Source organism: Sylvia atricapilla, chromosome 5, assembly GCF_009819655.1.
Source record: "Sylvia atricapilla isolate bSylAtr1 chromosome 5, bSylAtr1.pri, whole genome shotgun sequence".
Taxonomy (NCBI): Eukaryota; Metazoa; Chordata; class Aves; order Passeriformes; family Sylviidae; genus Sylvia; species Sylvia atricapilla.
The window spans coordinates 66,687,416-66,704,212 of NC_089144.1; the positions used below are offsets into that span (position 1 = coordinate 66,687,416).

A 16,797-nucleotide genomic window follows, 5' to 3' on the forward strand; every position below is an offset into this window, starting at 1 on the left:
CAAGAAGTAATAATGTGTTACCTTCATGCTGTTGCACCTGGTGTAGCCATTGCTACCTGCTCAAGCTTTGTGCAAACTTGGTGCAATTTACAGCTGCTTTGTTGAAGCAACAGGGATTATGCAGGCCAGCAGAAAGCTGGGGGTTTTCATGTCAAAACTGAGGAATTAAGAAAGGAAAAATCTATAAGGTCTCTTTTCCCTCCTTGGGGCTTTTTACATGCGTTTTCTAACATTCCAAATAAACTGGTTCTAAACTCTTATGAACCAACAAGATTGCAGAGCTCTGACACTTTAGGAACAGATGGGTAGTTAAGGAAGATTGTAGATTTTTTTTTTTCATTAGTGTACTTTTGCCCAAGATCAGTAACAATGTGTTGAACAATGATGGCTCTGCCATTTGTATACTCTCCTTTTATCTCCTGGCTGTAGTGGGGCAGGTTACATCATGTATCTCAAAAGTACTTTTAGACAGCATGTTATAAACTTCATTTCATTTGCTTCTCCTGCTGCTCAATGTGGATCATTTTCCAGATAAGCAAAAATAAAAGACCAAGCCCTACACACACACCCATAACAACCTGCGTTTCTTGAACAGCTATTTGAAGGAACTTTGCATTCATTTAAATGGAAGAAGGCAACAGCTTGGCTGGAGTCCAGATAGAGTAAAGGGCATGCACTCCGGCCACAGCAAGTCCACACAGCCAGGTTTTTTCAAAGCCTAAGCTTTGATTGCAAGTCAGAAATTACCATGCTCCAGGCTGTTAGGAATCAATCAATAGAACATCAGATTGTTTTATGGGGGTCCTCATACTTAAATGTTCCCTGAAGCCCTAGTGCACACCCACTCTCCTGGAGGGATAAGATCCACCTTAGGCATGCCCCACAGAGCTCCAGGCAGAGTGGCCTGCCATGTGTCACAGCTAGTGACTCCTCCTGGCTTGACCAGCCAGTACTAGTTCTTCATCGGGGCTTCTACACTGCACCTCTACCTTCTCCAGGAATCCTTCTCTTCTCCTTATACTCTGAGATTGTCTCTGGAGGGCATTTGCCACTCCTGCAGCTCCTAAATATCTTCTCCTGTTACAGCTTTCCCACTGAGCCTATTTCTGCAGCCATTCTCCTCCCCAGCCTGTAAAAAAGACAAAAGTTTTCAAAGCTGAGCCCACTGACACAGACCTCTAGCTCCCCACTAGCATAGCCCAAGACCATATCCCTAAGTTGACAATGCCCTCCCTACTCTCCAAGCACTGCTCTCTGCTGGTTCTTGGCATATTTCTGTCCAAGGAGGGACACCCCAAACCATCTCCTTCTTCCTAAAGTAAAATGAGATTCTACATTGCAAGCAAACCATAGATGATTTTTATGAGGCTTGATATAATTTCTTGTACATGCACCTTTCTGCTATTTAACTAGAGTTTTATTGTCTGTATACTGTTTCTAAGGGCTCAATTTGCCCTTTAGAAAGGTCTTACATAAACACTAGCAGGAATTTGGACTATTCGTAGTCAACATTAATTTTAGCACCATGCCACTCGAGATTTGTCTTGTTTCCAGGAAACTCCCACTATCTTTTCTAGCGGGCAGAAACTTTGAGTAAATAAAAGGAAATCGGGGTTACGTGAAATTACTTGCATTTTTATGTTATTAGACACTGTCAGTTAATGCACTATGTCTTCACCCTGGTCACTCAAGAGAACTACTTTCACATTACAGTAGAATGTTAACTTTGTTGTTGACAATAGCTTTTAAGCTCCCTAGTGTTTGTAACATTCCTCTTAGAAACCTGAAGTGATCAAGTCAAATCCAATCCTGATACAAGGTGGTGAAATACTGGTGAGACAAGGGACAATGCACCTGCCTTACAGAGAGCATGAGGCTTACGAGGCAGGTTCAGTATTTCCTGTCCATATTCATTACTAGGACAGATTTTAGATCTTGTATTGGAGGGTGCAAATCCATTTAACCCACCTTGGTCTCATTTACCTCAGGTCCAGCACCAGTCTAGCACTTTCAAATAGCAGAAATTTGAAATTCACACTGGTTAACATCCTTTTCTTAAGCTCTTCCAAAGCAGACCCAGTTTTGGCCTAGTTTTAAATAAGGCCCCATCCCACTGTGGGCAAACAGCACTGACAGTCGTGTGTCACTGATGGGCAGAGAAGTGATAAAGCCTCAGCAGTGTGTACCACTCCCATAAGCCCTGAGTAGTTCTACACAGAGGGTTACCAAGTAGGTTGACCTTCAGCACAGCAATTTGTAAAGAGCATTCCGTGCCACAAAGCTGTGGAAAAGTTGAAACAGTCTTGGATAGTTTCAAATGGAGTCAGCTGCTCTAATCAGCCTTGTCTCAGAGAAGTCTATGTAAGGGATAGTTAGCTTAAAGAGTAGTAAGAGTCCAATAAAGTTCTGCCAGTAAAATTTCAAGTGTCACATGTGGACATTCTTCAGAGCTTTAGATGAGCTACAGTAGGCCTTTAATGAACTCTGCATTTACTTAACTAATTGGTGCTTGAAGGCACAATTTTCCTCTCATCTTCTACACTACTACTTTACCAGTATAATTTGCTTGCAATTTATATTATCATGTGAAAGACAGAATCATACCCTGAAAGTCTATGGCAATAAGCAGCACATTAGAGCAAAAGCCTCTTCATCTTGAAATGAAAAAAAAATAAAAAAAATCAACCCAACATAATTATAAGGAAACACAGGCATTGATGACATTATGAGGGCTGAAAATAACTTCCTTAGCTTAGTCTGGTTCAGAGCTGGCAAACACAGTATGCCTGGTCTTTCGTGTTGACTTAAACCAAGCTGTTCTCTCTGGTTTACCAACTTTCAGAGAGCATCTGCTGGAAGTTTCACTGAATTCCAAGACCTCCTGCCCAGACCAAATAGGCTCCTTCCTTCAGCGATGCACCCTTGGGTGGACTACCTAAGAGCACTGCATGGTATTGGAGCTGTGAGGAAAAAGAAGTTGACCTTAGACAACATTGTAACATCATAAAACTAAGTTTCCATCCTAGTAGTTCTACCATCCAACATAGGGCAAGGTGACTCGAGTGCTCCTACTGAAAAGGCTTGGCCCCACCCACCCTGGCTGGGATTGCACTGGAGTACAGAGATCCATTTCATCAGCTGCAACTCAGTTGCCATATCCAAGAAAGTCTGAAAGTGCACGACTAACTGTATTAGTGTCTAGGAAAAAGTGAAGTCCACTTATGGAGCTGAGAATTAATTTGTCACCTTGTGTCACTTCTCCTATGGTCAAACAATCAAATCAATTGCTCAATCCTGAAAAACAGACATGGATAAGGGAGGTCTTTCCCAAACACTATGAAAATGAAAAACACTAGTACTGTGCATAGTTGTATATAACTGTGCTTCCATCAGCCCACTTCTTTCCAGAAAGATCAGAGGAGCAATTGGCAGGTGGAGAGTTCTAAAGAAATCAGTAGGAAATCAGTGAAAATAAGAAGGAAAGAAATGTCTGCATAAAGCAGGAGCTCCAAGGCTTAAGGCTGGAACATCTGGCTCTCTGCTGGCTCAGAGGCCTTGCTGGAGATACTTCCTGCAGGAAATCTGGAGTAAGCATATGCAATAATAAAAAGAAATAACATTCTGCACTACATCTTCCAAACATTAATTTCCACCACTTTTATTTATTAATATATACATTTGGAAAAGTGACTGACTCCAGATCCCACAACTCTTCTAAGGACAAAAACTGCAAGTAACCACACACACGCAAAAAACACCAAACAAAAAAACTCGGCACCACCAACAAAGAAGTAACTTCTATTTCCACTTCTACTAAATAGAACAATTCAGCTGTGAGTGGCCGTCTTTCTGTCAGGAGACATGACCAGTCACAAGGAACACCCTGTTTCAACCAAGTTTTAACATGGACATTGGAATTCCATAGAAATTAAACAAATCTCTTCCCTTTCTTCACAAGTAAAATGAAATTTGCAGCACTTTTCAAAAATTATTTTTTGAAGCTTTACATGATGCTTCTCAGATTTCCTGCTTCTAAAATGCCTGCCTCCAAGGGAAGTCCAGTCTAAAAATAAAATCACATTATTACTTCCTTGACAGAAGTCTGATTCCAAAGTGGATACATTTTTGCAACCATTACCACAACATGTAACCAAAAAAAAAAATAGTTTTAAGTTCCTCTCAAATCTAAAGTGGTATAATTAATTGGAGTTGGGTTATCCTAACTTTTAAGTCAGTCTGGCCGACCTTACCTGTCTGCCTTAGAGGCTAAGACAGGATATTTGATATCACTACAAAAAAAATAAAGAAAGCATGTTCAAAAAAATCTCATGTATGATCAAGTGTTCTGTACATGTCTTTTAGCTCATTAGTGAGAAGGCAGACTGAACAACTCAGGGAAGGCAGTGAAAGGCCAGGCTTTCAGTTATGTGCTTACACTCCAGGCAAAACAAATTCACCTGTTTCTTCCTTCTCTGCTGTTTCCTTCTTGCTCTTCTGCCACATTCTCAGTTCAAAGGATGGGAACCACTGCAGGTGTTGTGAGCTCAGTGCTATGGGTATAGGAGGATGGAATAAAGAATGGCTTCCACAGCACCAGGAGACCCTTAAGAACTTCATCTCCCCAGAGCTTGCCACCTCCATCTCACCAAGAGTGAGGCTACTGAGCACAGAGAGGAGCACTTACCCACTGGCATCCTTGCTGATAAAAGTATTCCTTCCCCCAACACAAACCATACAAAGCAATGAAGCTCCTTTGAATTTAGGTAAGAGACATTTAATAGTTCCACAGCTCTTCTCTAAAGTATATGCACAAGATAGAAGTAAGGCAGCTGTGGAGTGAATAAAGTACTTTATCACTTGCAGACTGATTTGTCAAAATAGCAATCTGCAATTTCACGTATTTTCTCCCTCTTTTTTTTTTTTTTTTTTTGAAAGGAAGCATGGGGCAGAGGGGGCCAAACAGGAGGTGTTTTCCAAACCTGTGAATTCAAAAATCATCAGCCAAGCTCAAAAATTCCTGCTGTTCATGCAAAAAAAGGACAAACAAGTTCCTTTCATGTCAGCTATGTCCAGCTGGAAATGTCACAGCTTTGTCACAAAAGAACAAAGCATGCCTGGTGTCTGTTCTTTCAAAAGGTCTCTTAATTCAAACAAAAGAAAAATATTCACATCTGGAAGGGGTCGTAGGCAGAGGGCGGGAGTAGAGGAAGCAAAGTTCAGATGGCAAATCATAGCAATTGCTGTTTGTCCAATTATGGTACTGCCTCTTCTGGCACTTACTGATCCCATTAAAGAAAGAAAGCCAAGAGTTAAAACAGCCATTTTATTATTGATTGACCCCATAGGGCCAGACAAGACACACCTCTTCACTTCTGCTCCATTCATCATGATGGAACAGTCAGATCGAGTGAAAAGATCCTTGTGACCAGTCTAGCAGTAGTACGTCTTTTTTTTTTCTCTCCCCTCCCTCTGTTTTTAAACTAAAAACGTATATGCATTGTTTATGAAGTTCAAGATTCCTTCAAAGACCACATTTCACTTTCAAAGGCTGTCCATATTGAAATCCTACCCTTTCCCAATGGGTTTATTTCACCATCTCTTTCTGTAAAGATTAAAACCTCCTAGTGACTGCAGGGCTGGGAGGCTGTATCAGAACTGATCCACTGGAAAAGGAAAAATTAAAGGTCCGATGAGAACAGATTAAAGGAGAAGAGAATAAACTTGAGAGTAGGACTTCACTGGTTAAGCAGGAAACATCAACAGCACAAGTCTTCATTACAGTCCTCAACTAAAAGTTTTCTTCTTCTTCAAAATGCGACTGAGGGTAGCATTTGTGCTTCTGAGGATGAAAAGCCTCTCCTAGGCTGCCACCTAGCTAGTTAATGCCTTACATTGTTTTAGGAGCTATTTTAAAAGCCTCTTTTGCTCCAGCCCCTACTGCACTGATACCTCCCTTTAGAACTGGTATTTTGTCAGAAGTTTCAAGAGCAATAAAAACTTGCTGCCAAGTCCCTTTCTTCCCCACAATGTGTTTTTTAACCCAGCGTGTAGTTTAGTCTGTCTAAACACTGCACTAGTACACTGCCATCAGTTTCCATGGAGATTATTAACTCCTCCAAAGCCAGAAAGCTTTAGTGCACTTTTTGTCCTTTCCACGTATGAAGAACGCGACAGCATTTACTAAAATCAACCTACAGAAATATCACATTTTTCCAGACAGTTCTAGAAAATGTAAAGATTTGCTTTTGCTTGAGAGCCTGTCACAGACCTGCAGTTTTAACCAAGCTTGCATTCGAGTCATTTACTGGGATAGGTTGCTCTTTCCTCTCAAGCCACTCTTCCTTTGCATTGCTGTGATGTCTGAAGGCATGACAGCCCCAGAGACATCAACTTTTTAAACTACTTTGTCTCAGAGCAAAGCCAAGGCTTAAAACATAATGAAGAGCTCAGAAAAGAGAAAGGAAAGACGACGGGAAGACTTTGAACTTAACCAGAACTCAGAGTAGAAAATAGAAAAACTTTGTGCCCTAAAGTTTAGGAGCACCGTTATATGAAACTTCATTGTTTACTCCTGGTCATTTATGTGTCTAGTAAAAAATGCATTCAATACCATTTCTTGGAACCAAAACTACTCCTCATCTATTACAGCATGACCTAACCAGAGCAAGAAAGAAGTCCTTCTCCCAAAATGCAGCTAATGAAGGCCACATGCTGCCATCAGCTTTTGCGGTGGTAAAACTGTTTCCCAGTCTCACAGAAAGGACAGTCTCCCTGGTAGCTGCCACTTAGGTGGCACACTTGTTGATCTGAACTATGAAAATGGCAACAGAAGTTTGAATAATTTAGTTTCCTGAAAGAATTTCCCAGTATAAAACTATTTTATGAATGTTTCCCAGGCTATCATCACTGAAGCAAACTGTAACCTTCCCACAACTTTTAACAAGGAATGGGTTTTTTGGCACTCAGGAGCAGATACACTACTTCAACTAAACACAAATAACCAGGCACAACTGCAGTTTCTATAGAAGAACTGAAGGCAAGAGATAGATCTTCTGCCACTAACCTTGGCTAACTTGAAAAGGCAGCATTTGTAGCAATGGGTGTTCTGCTGCAGTGAGAATTTACTTTCTATTTGACTTCCACAGCAGTTGCTAGGAGGATTTCTTTGCAGACTCTATTCCAAGACAGCACCGTGTGGGTACCAGCAGCGCAAAGTCCCTGGCTCCTTTTCTGCTGTGCTATTAAGACACTCTACAGAGAAGGCAGGAGACTTCTCAGACTTGTGCTGTCCTCTCACCACTGTTGAAGTGATAACCTGTATTTACCATTACACAGACACGTGTCCAGTAGTAGCTCAGAAGACACCAGTAATTGATTTCATATACTTTGCTACCAAGCAACAACTCTATTTTCTCTATTTTGTTACCCACCCTTGGCTATAAGCAAGCCGAAACTTGGGAACAGAGTCTCTATTACCTCCTCCTCAGAGATTTTTAGTGCTGTCCTTGTCCTCTACCTGAAGTTAGCGTAAGAACCCTAGGGATCTGAAACCCGTAGTAGAAAAACATCAGTTAGGATCCAATGAAGCGTTTCAACTTTCCCAAAAGCGTCCAGGTTTACGTACCTCCCACGGCTGCAAAGACCACAGCTCAGCATGCAGAAAGCCTGGAGACACTTGGTACCTGCTTCTCCCACGTTACAAGCACAGACCACAAGCCTGTGTGAGCCACCACGGGCTGTTTCTTGGCTTGGGAGAACCCATCCTAATCCTGCCTCCTACATCTTGTCACCAAGTTGAAGAGAAAATCTCGGCAGCCTACGCCTCCAATTGTGTTCCTGTCCCGCTGTAGGAAAAACATGCCCCTCTAACAATTACCGATTTCTTTAAAGTACTGCTAGGAGAGGGTGCTGCCGCGGGACAGGGCTTGGGAGGGCTGGCCGGGGCCCCACGCCTCTCCTGTGAGCACCCCAGCGTGTGCGGCGGCCGCGGAGCGCAGCGCGCTCCGGGAGAGGCTCAGGCTCCGCCGTGTGACCGGCCCCCGCTGCGGGACCCCGCGGGGACAGCTTCCCACAGCTTCGCTCCCCCAAAGCCCTCCCGGCCCGGGCGGCTGCGGGCGCCGGCGCTTACCGATGTCGGAGTTGCAGAAAGCGTCCTGCGGATGGATGGGGACGCAAGTGCAAGCCTCCACCACCAAGTCCCGCAGGCTCCAGCCGCACAGGAACACGACGAGGAAGCTCAGCCACGCCGTCATTTTGCCCGCCGAGGTGCCTCCTCACTTCTGCGGAGCGGGAGGCGGCCGCTGCTGTGTTCGCCTGACTTTATTCTTGCTCGCTAGCCGTCCGTGCGCCGCGGCTGCCGCTGGCTCGGCGGGACGGTGCGGAGCTGAGGGGAGCCGAGAGGGGCCGAGGGGAGCCGAGGGGAGCCGAAGGAAGCCGAGGGGGAGCCGAGGGGAGCCGAGGGGAGCCGAGGGGGAGCCGAGGGGAGCCGAGGTGCGGCGCGCTGCAGACTGAGCGGGACCGGCTCGCGGAGTTATACCCGGCTCGCGCCGCTCGCGCTCCGAGTCGCCGCCGCGCGCGGCCAATGGCAGCGCCGCATTACCTCATCGGCGCGAGCGCGGGGCGGGGCCGCGGCCGCCGCGCCTTGTAGGGAATAGAGCGGGCGCGCGGCGGGCGGGGGCGCGCCCCCGGTGTCGGGTCTGGCCCGGCCCGGCCCGGCCCGGTCCGCTTCGCCTCGCCTCGCCTCGCCTCCCCTCGCCTCGCCTCCCCTCGCCTCGCCTCCCCTCGCCTCGCCTCGCCTCCCCTCGCCTCGCCTCGATCCGCTCCTGGTACCGCGGGCCGAGGGAAGCCTCGCTCCGTACCAGCTGTACCTCCCTCGTAGCGGCGGGTGTCCGCCCGAGCCCGTCACAGCCTCCCGCCGCTCCTCAGGGCTCCTTCAAAACGGCCGCGGGACCCGCGGTTCGCTTGGAAAGCTCTCGCTGTTTGCCTTCCATCTGTCTGCGCTGTCTGCAAAGTGACTTTAAGCTGGAGGCACGGCAAAACCATTCGGGCTGCTCCAAAGAGCTCTCAGACAACGCGCTAATGCAGTGTGCTGCCGCTTTTCCTCTTCCTACACGCAGTGGAAAGGATGGGGGGAAAGGAGGACGACACCTATCTGAACTGTAAACCAGGGTTTTGCCCTGAATGTTTTTAATCCTGCTCGGATGTTCCTTCTCTACCACCCAGCAATTCCCCTTCTTTGGCCTTTCAGTCAGAAAGGGCTCATAAAGTGCTAAAACCGAGCTGGGAAAGGCAGTGTTGTATCTACCCGGCCACCTCCAACATTTAATCTCGAAGTATATTTTAGCAGAGCAGCTTTAGTGGAATTTAGAGAAATGTCCTGTTTGTTTTGTTTTCCTTTATCCCCTTTCAGAGCCATAAATTTCTATCAGCTGTAGAAATGTAAATGTTATAGAGGAGCTGGGACTGTAAGGAAGGAGATTGCCAGCTGCATGATACAGACAGCCTTATTATCCTCCAAAGGGGACTGAGAGGTGATTAATCACAGTGTCAAACCAGTGTATATAGTGTCAGAGTACTTTCCACGGGGTTTACAAGACTTAAGAGCGTCTAGTTATAAATTATGCTGGTATTAAAGGCCAGGGATCAGCTGTCCTAAATTTCTATATAGTCAGCTAAGTCTTTAGATTTACAATTCTCCTCCATATGGGTGAAGCACAGGCTGCCTGCACATTTTCTTAAATCATACTGTCCATATAAAATTAAAATCTGTCTTATGGAAGCACAGGCTTTTATTTGGAGCATCGGTAGGCAAAAGCTTCAAGATGGTTGTTGTCAGCAGGATCAAGGTCCCAATGCCAGCCGTGAAAAACACAAGTTCCTATCCTCGCTGTGTCACAGACAACCTGTGTGGCAGCTTTGTCTCGCTGTGCTTCAAACCCCTGTGTCATGGGATAACAGTGATGGGAGCTGCTCAGGAATGTGCATTAGTGAACACACTGAAAAAATCAGGTGGTGTTGAGGTACTAATGGGTCATATAGTATGTATGAGATGGGGTATTAAATAGGTCATTCCATGTAGACACATCCGAGTCGGAATCATTGGGCCCAAATTGCAATGCAAATACTTTAGGTACTTGGACTGTTAGGTACTTGCAAAAAATACTTTAGGTACTTGGACTGTCTGTTCAAGGTACAACAAGTGAAGCTGGATCCATCAGATTGGGTGGACTGTCATTTCAGTCTCACTGGGTGTAAACAAGGAACAACTCCACCAGCCACGGCAGAGTAACATAGAAGAAAAATGAGGTGTGTCTGACACTCACATTTTTCCTTTGTTGTTGTAAAAAGTTTGATGCCCACTAACATCATGATGCACCTGGCCTATCAACATCTCAGATCAATGTCTGAGAGAAGTGGAATTCTGCCAGAACCTGACACTGGTAAATAAGGGAGAACTTGGCCCTCACACAACTAGATTATAATCACAGCTCCTGCACCACCTCCCTTCACTCTCTGGCCAAGTAACTCCTCTGAATATGTTTCTTCATTCCTATAATAACACCTTTCCTATGTGTTCCGAGTATTAACAAGCTAAATGCTTTGTAATAAGCTTTTAAGCTGTTGGATACTGTGTAAATGCTGAGTGTCTATGACACACAGATGCAGGACACATTCAGAGGAGACTGAAAAACAAACCCTTTAGTCACCTCGATTTCTGAAACAGGAGAGGAAGGGGTCTAGAAATGAGACTGAAGTTCCACAGGACTCTCCAACGTATGGAAGTAGCTTGTTTACAGTGCGGCTGGCCAAGCTAGTTGAAATGACACCAAGTTTGTGCTGATTGCAAGAACTAGCTCACTTTTCAGATATAACCCAGAGAAGCAATCAGATGCAAAGGAGTGACATGGCTTGATCCAAGGGCTGGGCACATCTCTTTGGAAGGGATGGGGTGCAGGCTGTCAGTATGGCAAGGCTTACCACTATCTTCTATACCACTGTTTGGGAGATGATTCGGATTTTTTTTTTCTTCTAGTGCTTATATTGTCATTGTCTGGAGTAGTAGTACCTGTGTTTGGTCAGGGCTTAGATAATTCACCTGCCTTTTTTACACTTAGATATCCTTTTTCAACAAGTAATTTCTCTACCGTAGTAGAGATGCAGTTTTTTCAACCAGGACTGGATACTGTACGATAACAACAATATTTATTTGCCTCTTGAAGACTACACTTCACACAGAGAAACCAGAGTGTGTTATTTTTGTAAAGTACAGGTAAATCATACTCAGGAAAGTACAGGTAAATCATCCTCAGGAAAGTTCAATCTGGCCAGTGGCCTGTCGAGACCTTTGTTAAATAGTTTAATCTGCCTTTACACTCATTTTAGCACCTGTAAATAGAAATATTCTATATTATCCTCTGATAATACCCATTAGATATCCAATATTAGCCTCTCCCCTTTAAGACTTACCAGCAAAGTGAACTCTGAAAAAGCCAGGCAAGGATTCTGAGTGTTATTTATATGATAAAATATTGATAATGGTATCAGACTAACAGAGGAAGTCAGTGAAGGGACTGAAAGGAGTATTCTCTCTGAATTCCTCTTCTATGCCCTGTCTGCATGGGAAAAACTGCAAAGGGGAAAAAATCTCGCAAAAACTATCATTCCGCTTCTTTGCTCAACTAAAACTTTAGGCCTTATATGGCCATAAAGAAGGTAGTATTGAAAGAAGGAGAAAATAGAGACCTTGATCTTCATGTGAGAAAATTCAAGTTTGCACTTGGCTAATGTCACCAAATAATGAAATCTCTGATATTCCAGTCTTCCATCAAGAACACGTTGCTGAACACAATTAAGGATCTCCGCCTGTGATCCTGTCGGATCCCGCAAGCCAAGCATGACTGGGCTGGGTCAGTGGGTGATGTGAAAATTCCCAGGGAAAGCCAGATGTGGCTGACTGAGCACAGTGTCCTCTCCTCCATCCTGCAGGGATGTGTGCGGCCGTGCTAGGGGGCAGTGCACTGCAAGAGATGGTTCCGACCTCCTCAATGCCTAAAGGACCGATTCTTTGGGAAAGGAAACATATTCAGATGAGTGTCTTATTTAAATTTCAGGAAGGAGAATTGCCTTCTGCTTTCATAGATACTCGTATTCGTTTATATCAGGTGCATATTACCGTAAGCATTTTCCTTCCACAAGGCCATCCTGGAACCAGAGACAGAGACTGAGATATGAACTAATGGCATGTTCACTTGCCTTCTGATCACATTTCATTGTGAGGGATGTCAGCTGCTTCACTGCAGAAGGGCTTCATCAAACTACAGCAACTGTTGGCAAAAAAAAAAAAAAAAAAAAAAAAAAAAAAAACAAACCCCCTGCCACACCCCCCCCCCAAAAAAAAAAACACACAAAAAAAATCCCCCACCACACAACTACAAGAGTTGAGAGAAGAGAGACAGAGAGCCCACTATCACCAGAGAAAAATACCCTGACAAATGTCACTTGTAGTGGTTGTCACTGTAGCTAACATTCCAGTTCCTCACCAGATGTTAGCTGGCTTAAACTGAGCTTAGCATGAATGAAATCAGGAGAATTCAACCTGCATCAACCTGCAGTTCAACTTGCCTGCCACCTCCTCAACAACATATATACTTTAAAAGCTTTTGAAATAAGGGCCCTTTTCTATTTTAATTTTTTGATAGCAAATTGACATGATTCATGAGCATGGAGTCTTGTCATTAGCATTCTAAACTGTCCAGCTGAGAAGTTGCTCAAAAGCATCCTCTTGTCCCAAAAGCTTTTCTTGAAGTTGATGATCTTCATATCTTTTACACCAGCTCAGCATCATGCCCTCTAGGAGGTGTCATAGTTTTTCTGCTTTTATGCAGCGTGAGGGGAAGGGTAGGTGTTTTCAGAGCTATCTGATGTCCTTTTCACAGCACACCCCTGCCATCTCACAAGGCAGTAGAAACGATCATGCATTGCATTAAAAAAAGGTTCTCATATTTCTTGATTATCTGCTTCTTTTTCAGTAAATTGTTTCTTTTCTAACACTGGCCTCTGAGAAGACTTTTTGTATAAAATGTTTGTATTTGCTGTGATTTATTTGTGTGAAACAAGTTGGAAAAACTCCTGTTAATTCCACCATTGTATCAGTGAACTTTATAAGCTATTTAAAATGAGAAGACTCCTTCTTCAAAAATGTCTTTGATTCTATAAATACATACCCAAAAAATTCATTTGATCTGTTTCTCTGAGATTGCAAAGGAATTATGTCACCTTCCTGTCTGCAAGCCAGACAGAGGTAACACTCTATCCCATTCCCAGGCTTTTCATTGGAGGTACACCATTAAATTTTTATCAGCTCTATCAGTTCTATACTGTGTTCAGTCTTCAAGGATCCTTTAGAGATTGTGCCCACTAAGAGCACCCAGTCCGGGAGCAGACTGTAGGCACCATGTATTTCTAGGAATATTACATTATAAAGAGCTGTGGAATATGAAATCACCCTCTCAGTAGTGTGGGGATCCTCCAGTCAGGCTGTGATGTGGCATCAGCTGCAGAAGAGTAACCAGGAAATATCTTTTAACAGCCCTTATCAAGCTGAAAATGTTTCCTGCACATGACCGTGCTCTTTGGCCCAAATCCAGCAAAACACTAAGGCACATGTTCAACTTTAAGCACACAAGATGCTCTACTGAATCAACAGAACCATTTACATACACAAAGTTAAATATAAGCTTAAGTGCATTTCTGGGCCAGGGCCAAAGGGCTCTGCAGGGTTCAAGCCAGGAGGCTGTGATTAGATGGTCTGACAGAATCCGGGAGAGAAGGACATGATGTGATTTGCTTCGTTCTACCTGCCTATGCCTCATTCAAAGCAACTCATTTTCTCTCATTTGTGTTTGTAGCAAGTCTTTCCATTTCTTGTGTTTTGATTTCCTGCTGCTGTAGCCATTTCCAAATGGAGGTTTTGATTTTCTTTTTTAAACCCTCCTAAACTGCATCAATAGCTTTAAGTGATGGAACAAAGAGATTTTGAACAGATGAAGTGCTTCAAAATAGTAATAAGTGCTGGTGTTCCCAGAGCTTTGCAGGCTGCACTAAATACAGAAGAGAGTGAGAGCAATTGAAAATCACTTTTCTGTTGTTCCTTTGTATGAACTCATTTCTGGCTTATGCAATGCACAGTAATTAAAATGACTGGAATGCCTTACATTTTTAAGAGAGCTTTAAGGCAGCTCTGTGGTATTGCAGCCAGCAGAGTTCATGAGCAGATTCATGACTGCAATCGAGGTTTGACATTTCTATCCACGTAACTTGAAGAAAACTACAGTATCTCTGTAGTTGCCTTTGAGAGGAGTTTGAGGAAAGAGGGATAGACACAGGAAAGCAGTAACATCTGCTCCCTGCATCAACTCCATGAGCAGCTACGGGGCAAGTCTTACTTTTGATGAGAAAAGAGCCTAAAGATTGGGGTGGTCATCAGAGATTTCATTGCCCTCTCTCACCGTAGCCTTAATATCCTGCTCAAATTCAAGTGTGGGACAGCACTTATAGACTATCTCTCACTTTAATATCAGAATTCTGGTAGTACCTCCTCCTAGGTACTGTGCAGGAAACATCTCTATCTGTGAGAGAGGGTTTGCATTTGAGTACTGGCCACTGTGGTTGCTGTGTATATTTGTGGGGTTCCAAGTAGCTCCCTGACGTTTAGCGGAGACCATGGCAGACTGGCATGTCTCTCACAACTGGTTGCTCTCCCTGTGATGAGGTTTGCTCTGCTTGGCAGTGGTGAGGGATTATCTTTGTGCTTTTCAGTCCCCCCGGCATGGTCCAGGATTTCATTTTTCATCTTTTCCAATTTTTTGTTTTTTTACTGAAGGTGGCTGACCACTGTATCTCTGGTTTTCTCTCAATACCTGGCCACAGTGATTACTGTGATTACACAGAGGAGCAGGAGAGCTGAACACAGCCTCCCTTGGGAGGAGAGCTGACTGACTTGAAGACATGGCCTTTTTGGCATGTTGAGCAACTAAGTCCTTCTTCCCTCGTTTCTCTGGCTCTCACCAGCCCTCCGAAGACATGGACTAGGCCTGTTCCTCATCTCTCAGCATAATCTTCTCTCCTTCTCATCAGAGGGCACTGTCAGGACACAGCTGCTTCTACAACCCCATGTGAATGTAAGGAGGTAGAGAAAGATCCCAGGTAGGAGGCAGTAATTCTGTGTCTCTTAGACCATCCTGAGGTTATCAGAGCTGCAGTCCCTAGGATGTGTCACTGGTTTTAAAGCTTGTTAGAATCCCCTGACATCTCCATACTTGTGAAAAGCAGAAAGAGCAGCACCACAGGGCTTGCATCCCTCTTTTTGTCTCTTTAATGAGCCAAGAGATAGTATTGGGCTGTCAGGTGTGAAGGAAGGGTCTTTTCTTTACCTGCAGAACAGGCACAAGTGCAGGAAAAGTCGCTGTCTTGAGTGACTTCTCCCTGCATAACCTTCAGAAACTCCCTGTACGAATATGCCAGTCTCTTCATCCTCATAGTGCAGGTGTTAACCTGTCTCTCACCTGAAACTGCAAATTAGGACAGTCTCTAATGACAAGGGTAGTGTCCCAGCAGGGAATGAGCTCAGTGATTCCTGTCATGCATGCCACCACATGATGTCAAAAGTGAGCAGCAGTTCCTCTGTGTGGAAATCCCAACAGAGATTGTTGCTCCAGCATAGGATTTTTCTTATAAATCCAAACTTTTTCAATGCTTTTCTTCCTGTGTTCCTAAATCAATGCCGTATTCTAAACAGTAGCTGACTGCTCACTGACATCAGACCCTTCCCTCAGACTCATAGTCCCAGCCAGGAGAAGCTGGGGAATTTCCAATGTGAGATTTCAAGGACAGATCACTTTCTTCTCTAGAGCAAAAGGCTGTGCTCCGGTTTCCTCACTCTTTTGGATTTTTTCTCCATAAATCTTGGGATTCGTTGTGAGACAAAAGATGAGGAGATGGTAAATCTGCAGTGAGGACTCTTATTTGTTTATTGTCTTGCTCTTCCCAAGTGAAGAGTAATGCATTCCTGAAAGGAACTTTTCAGGTCAGCAGTATGAGTTCCTAATGTATTAACGTCAGGAGCGAAAAAATCAGTGTCTGATTCAGCACAGATGTGCAAAAAATAGTATTCTTTCTCCACTGCAGGCAGAGGTAACAATCTACAGCCCCTCTTCCTCTTTCCTTTATCTGACAGCCTCTCTTCCTTTGCTGTGCCTTTTTGAGGGGTGCTTCTGAGGGGTGTTTCAGTGGGAACTACTCAGAGCCGGCAGGAACCAGGAAGATGTAGTGTGTGTGGACAGATTACATACCAGGAGTTGAACTCTGAAGGTACCAAAGCTTGACCATGTACTCTGAGCAAGAAAACACCTCTCTGTAGCTTTGCTCTTCGTAGCTGTGCCACCAAATCTCACACAGAGCGTTGGCCAGGGGGTTGGCGTTTTTCCAAGTGCCTTGCAGAGGGATCCTGGACTGCTCCCAAGCAGTGGTTCATCTCAAGTGCTAAGGGGTTGGAGAGGAGAACACTTCTAGCAGTAGCAGGTGTCCAACACAGCACATTCTCTCTCCTCCCTCTCCTCTTTCTTTCCCTCTGCCTCTGCCTGCCTCTCCAAGGTAACTGGAAGGAGAGATTGAACTCTCACCACACAGGCCAGGGAGGCAGAAGGTGTCTCCCTAGACACCTAGCTGAGGTCGGTGAGGAAAGTGCTCTCAGAGTAAGAGTTACGCAATGCATGGGAGGAATCTACAGTTTTAATTATG

The 16,797-nt window shown here is 44.5% G+C and overlaps 2 protein-coding genes across 2 annotated transcripts in view; one reads left to right on the forward strand and one right to left on the reverse strand.

Annotated features, from left to right (window-relative positions):
- TIMP3 (TIMP metallopeptidase inhibitor 3) overlaps positions 1–8,369 on the reverse strand; it is a 37,304-nt gene extending 28,935 nt beyond the window's left edge. The window contains exon 1 of the mRNA XM_066319913.1: positions 8,129–8,369. Coding sequence (XP_066176010.1) covers positions 8,129–8,252 — 124 coding nt within the window. The 5' untranslated portion in view covers positions 8,253–8,369. The remainder of the gene's footprint in view (positions 1–8,128) is intronic.
- Positions 1–16,797, forward strand: part of LOC136361771 (synapsin-3-like) — a 169,515-nt gene that overhangs the window by 73,917 nt on the left and 78,801 nt on the right. The window lies entirely within an intron of this gene.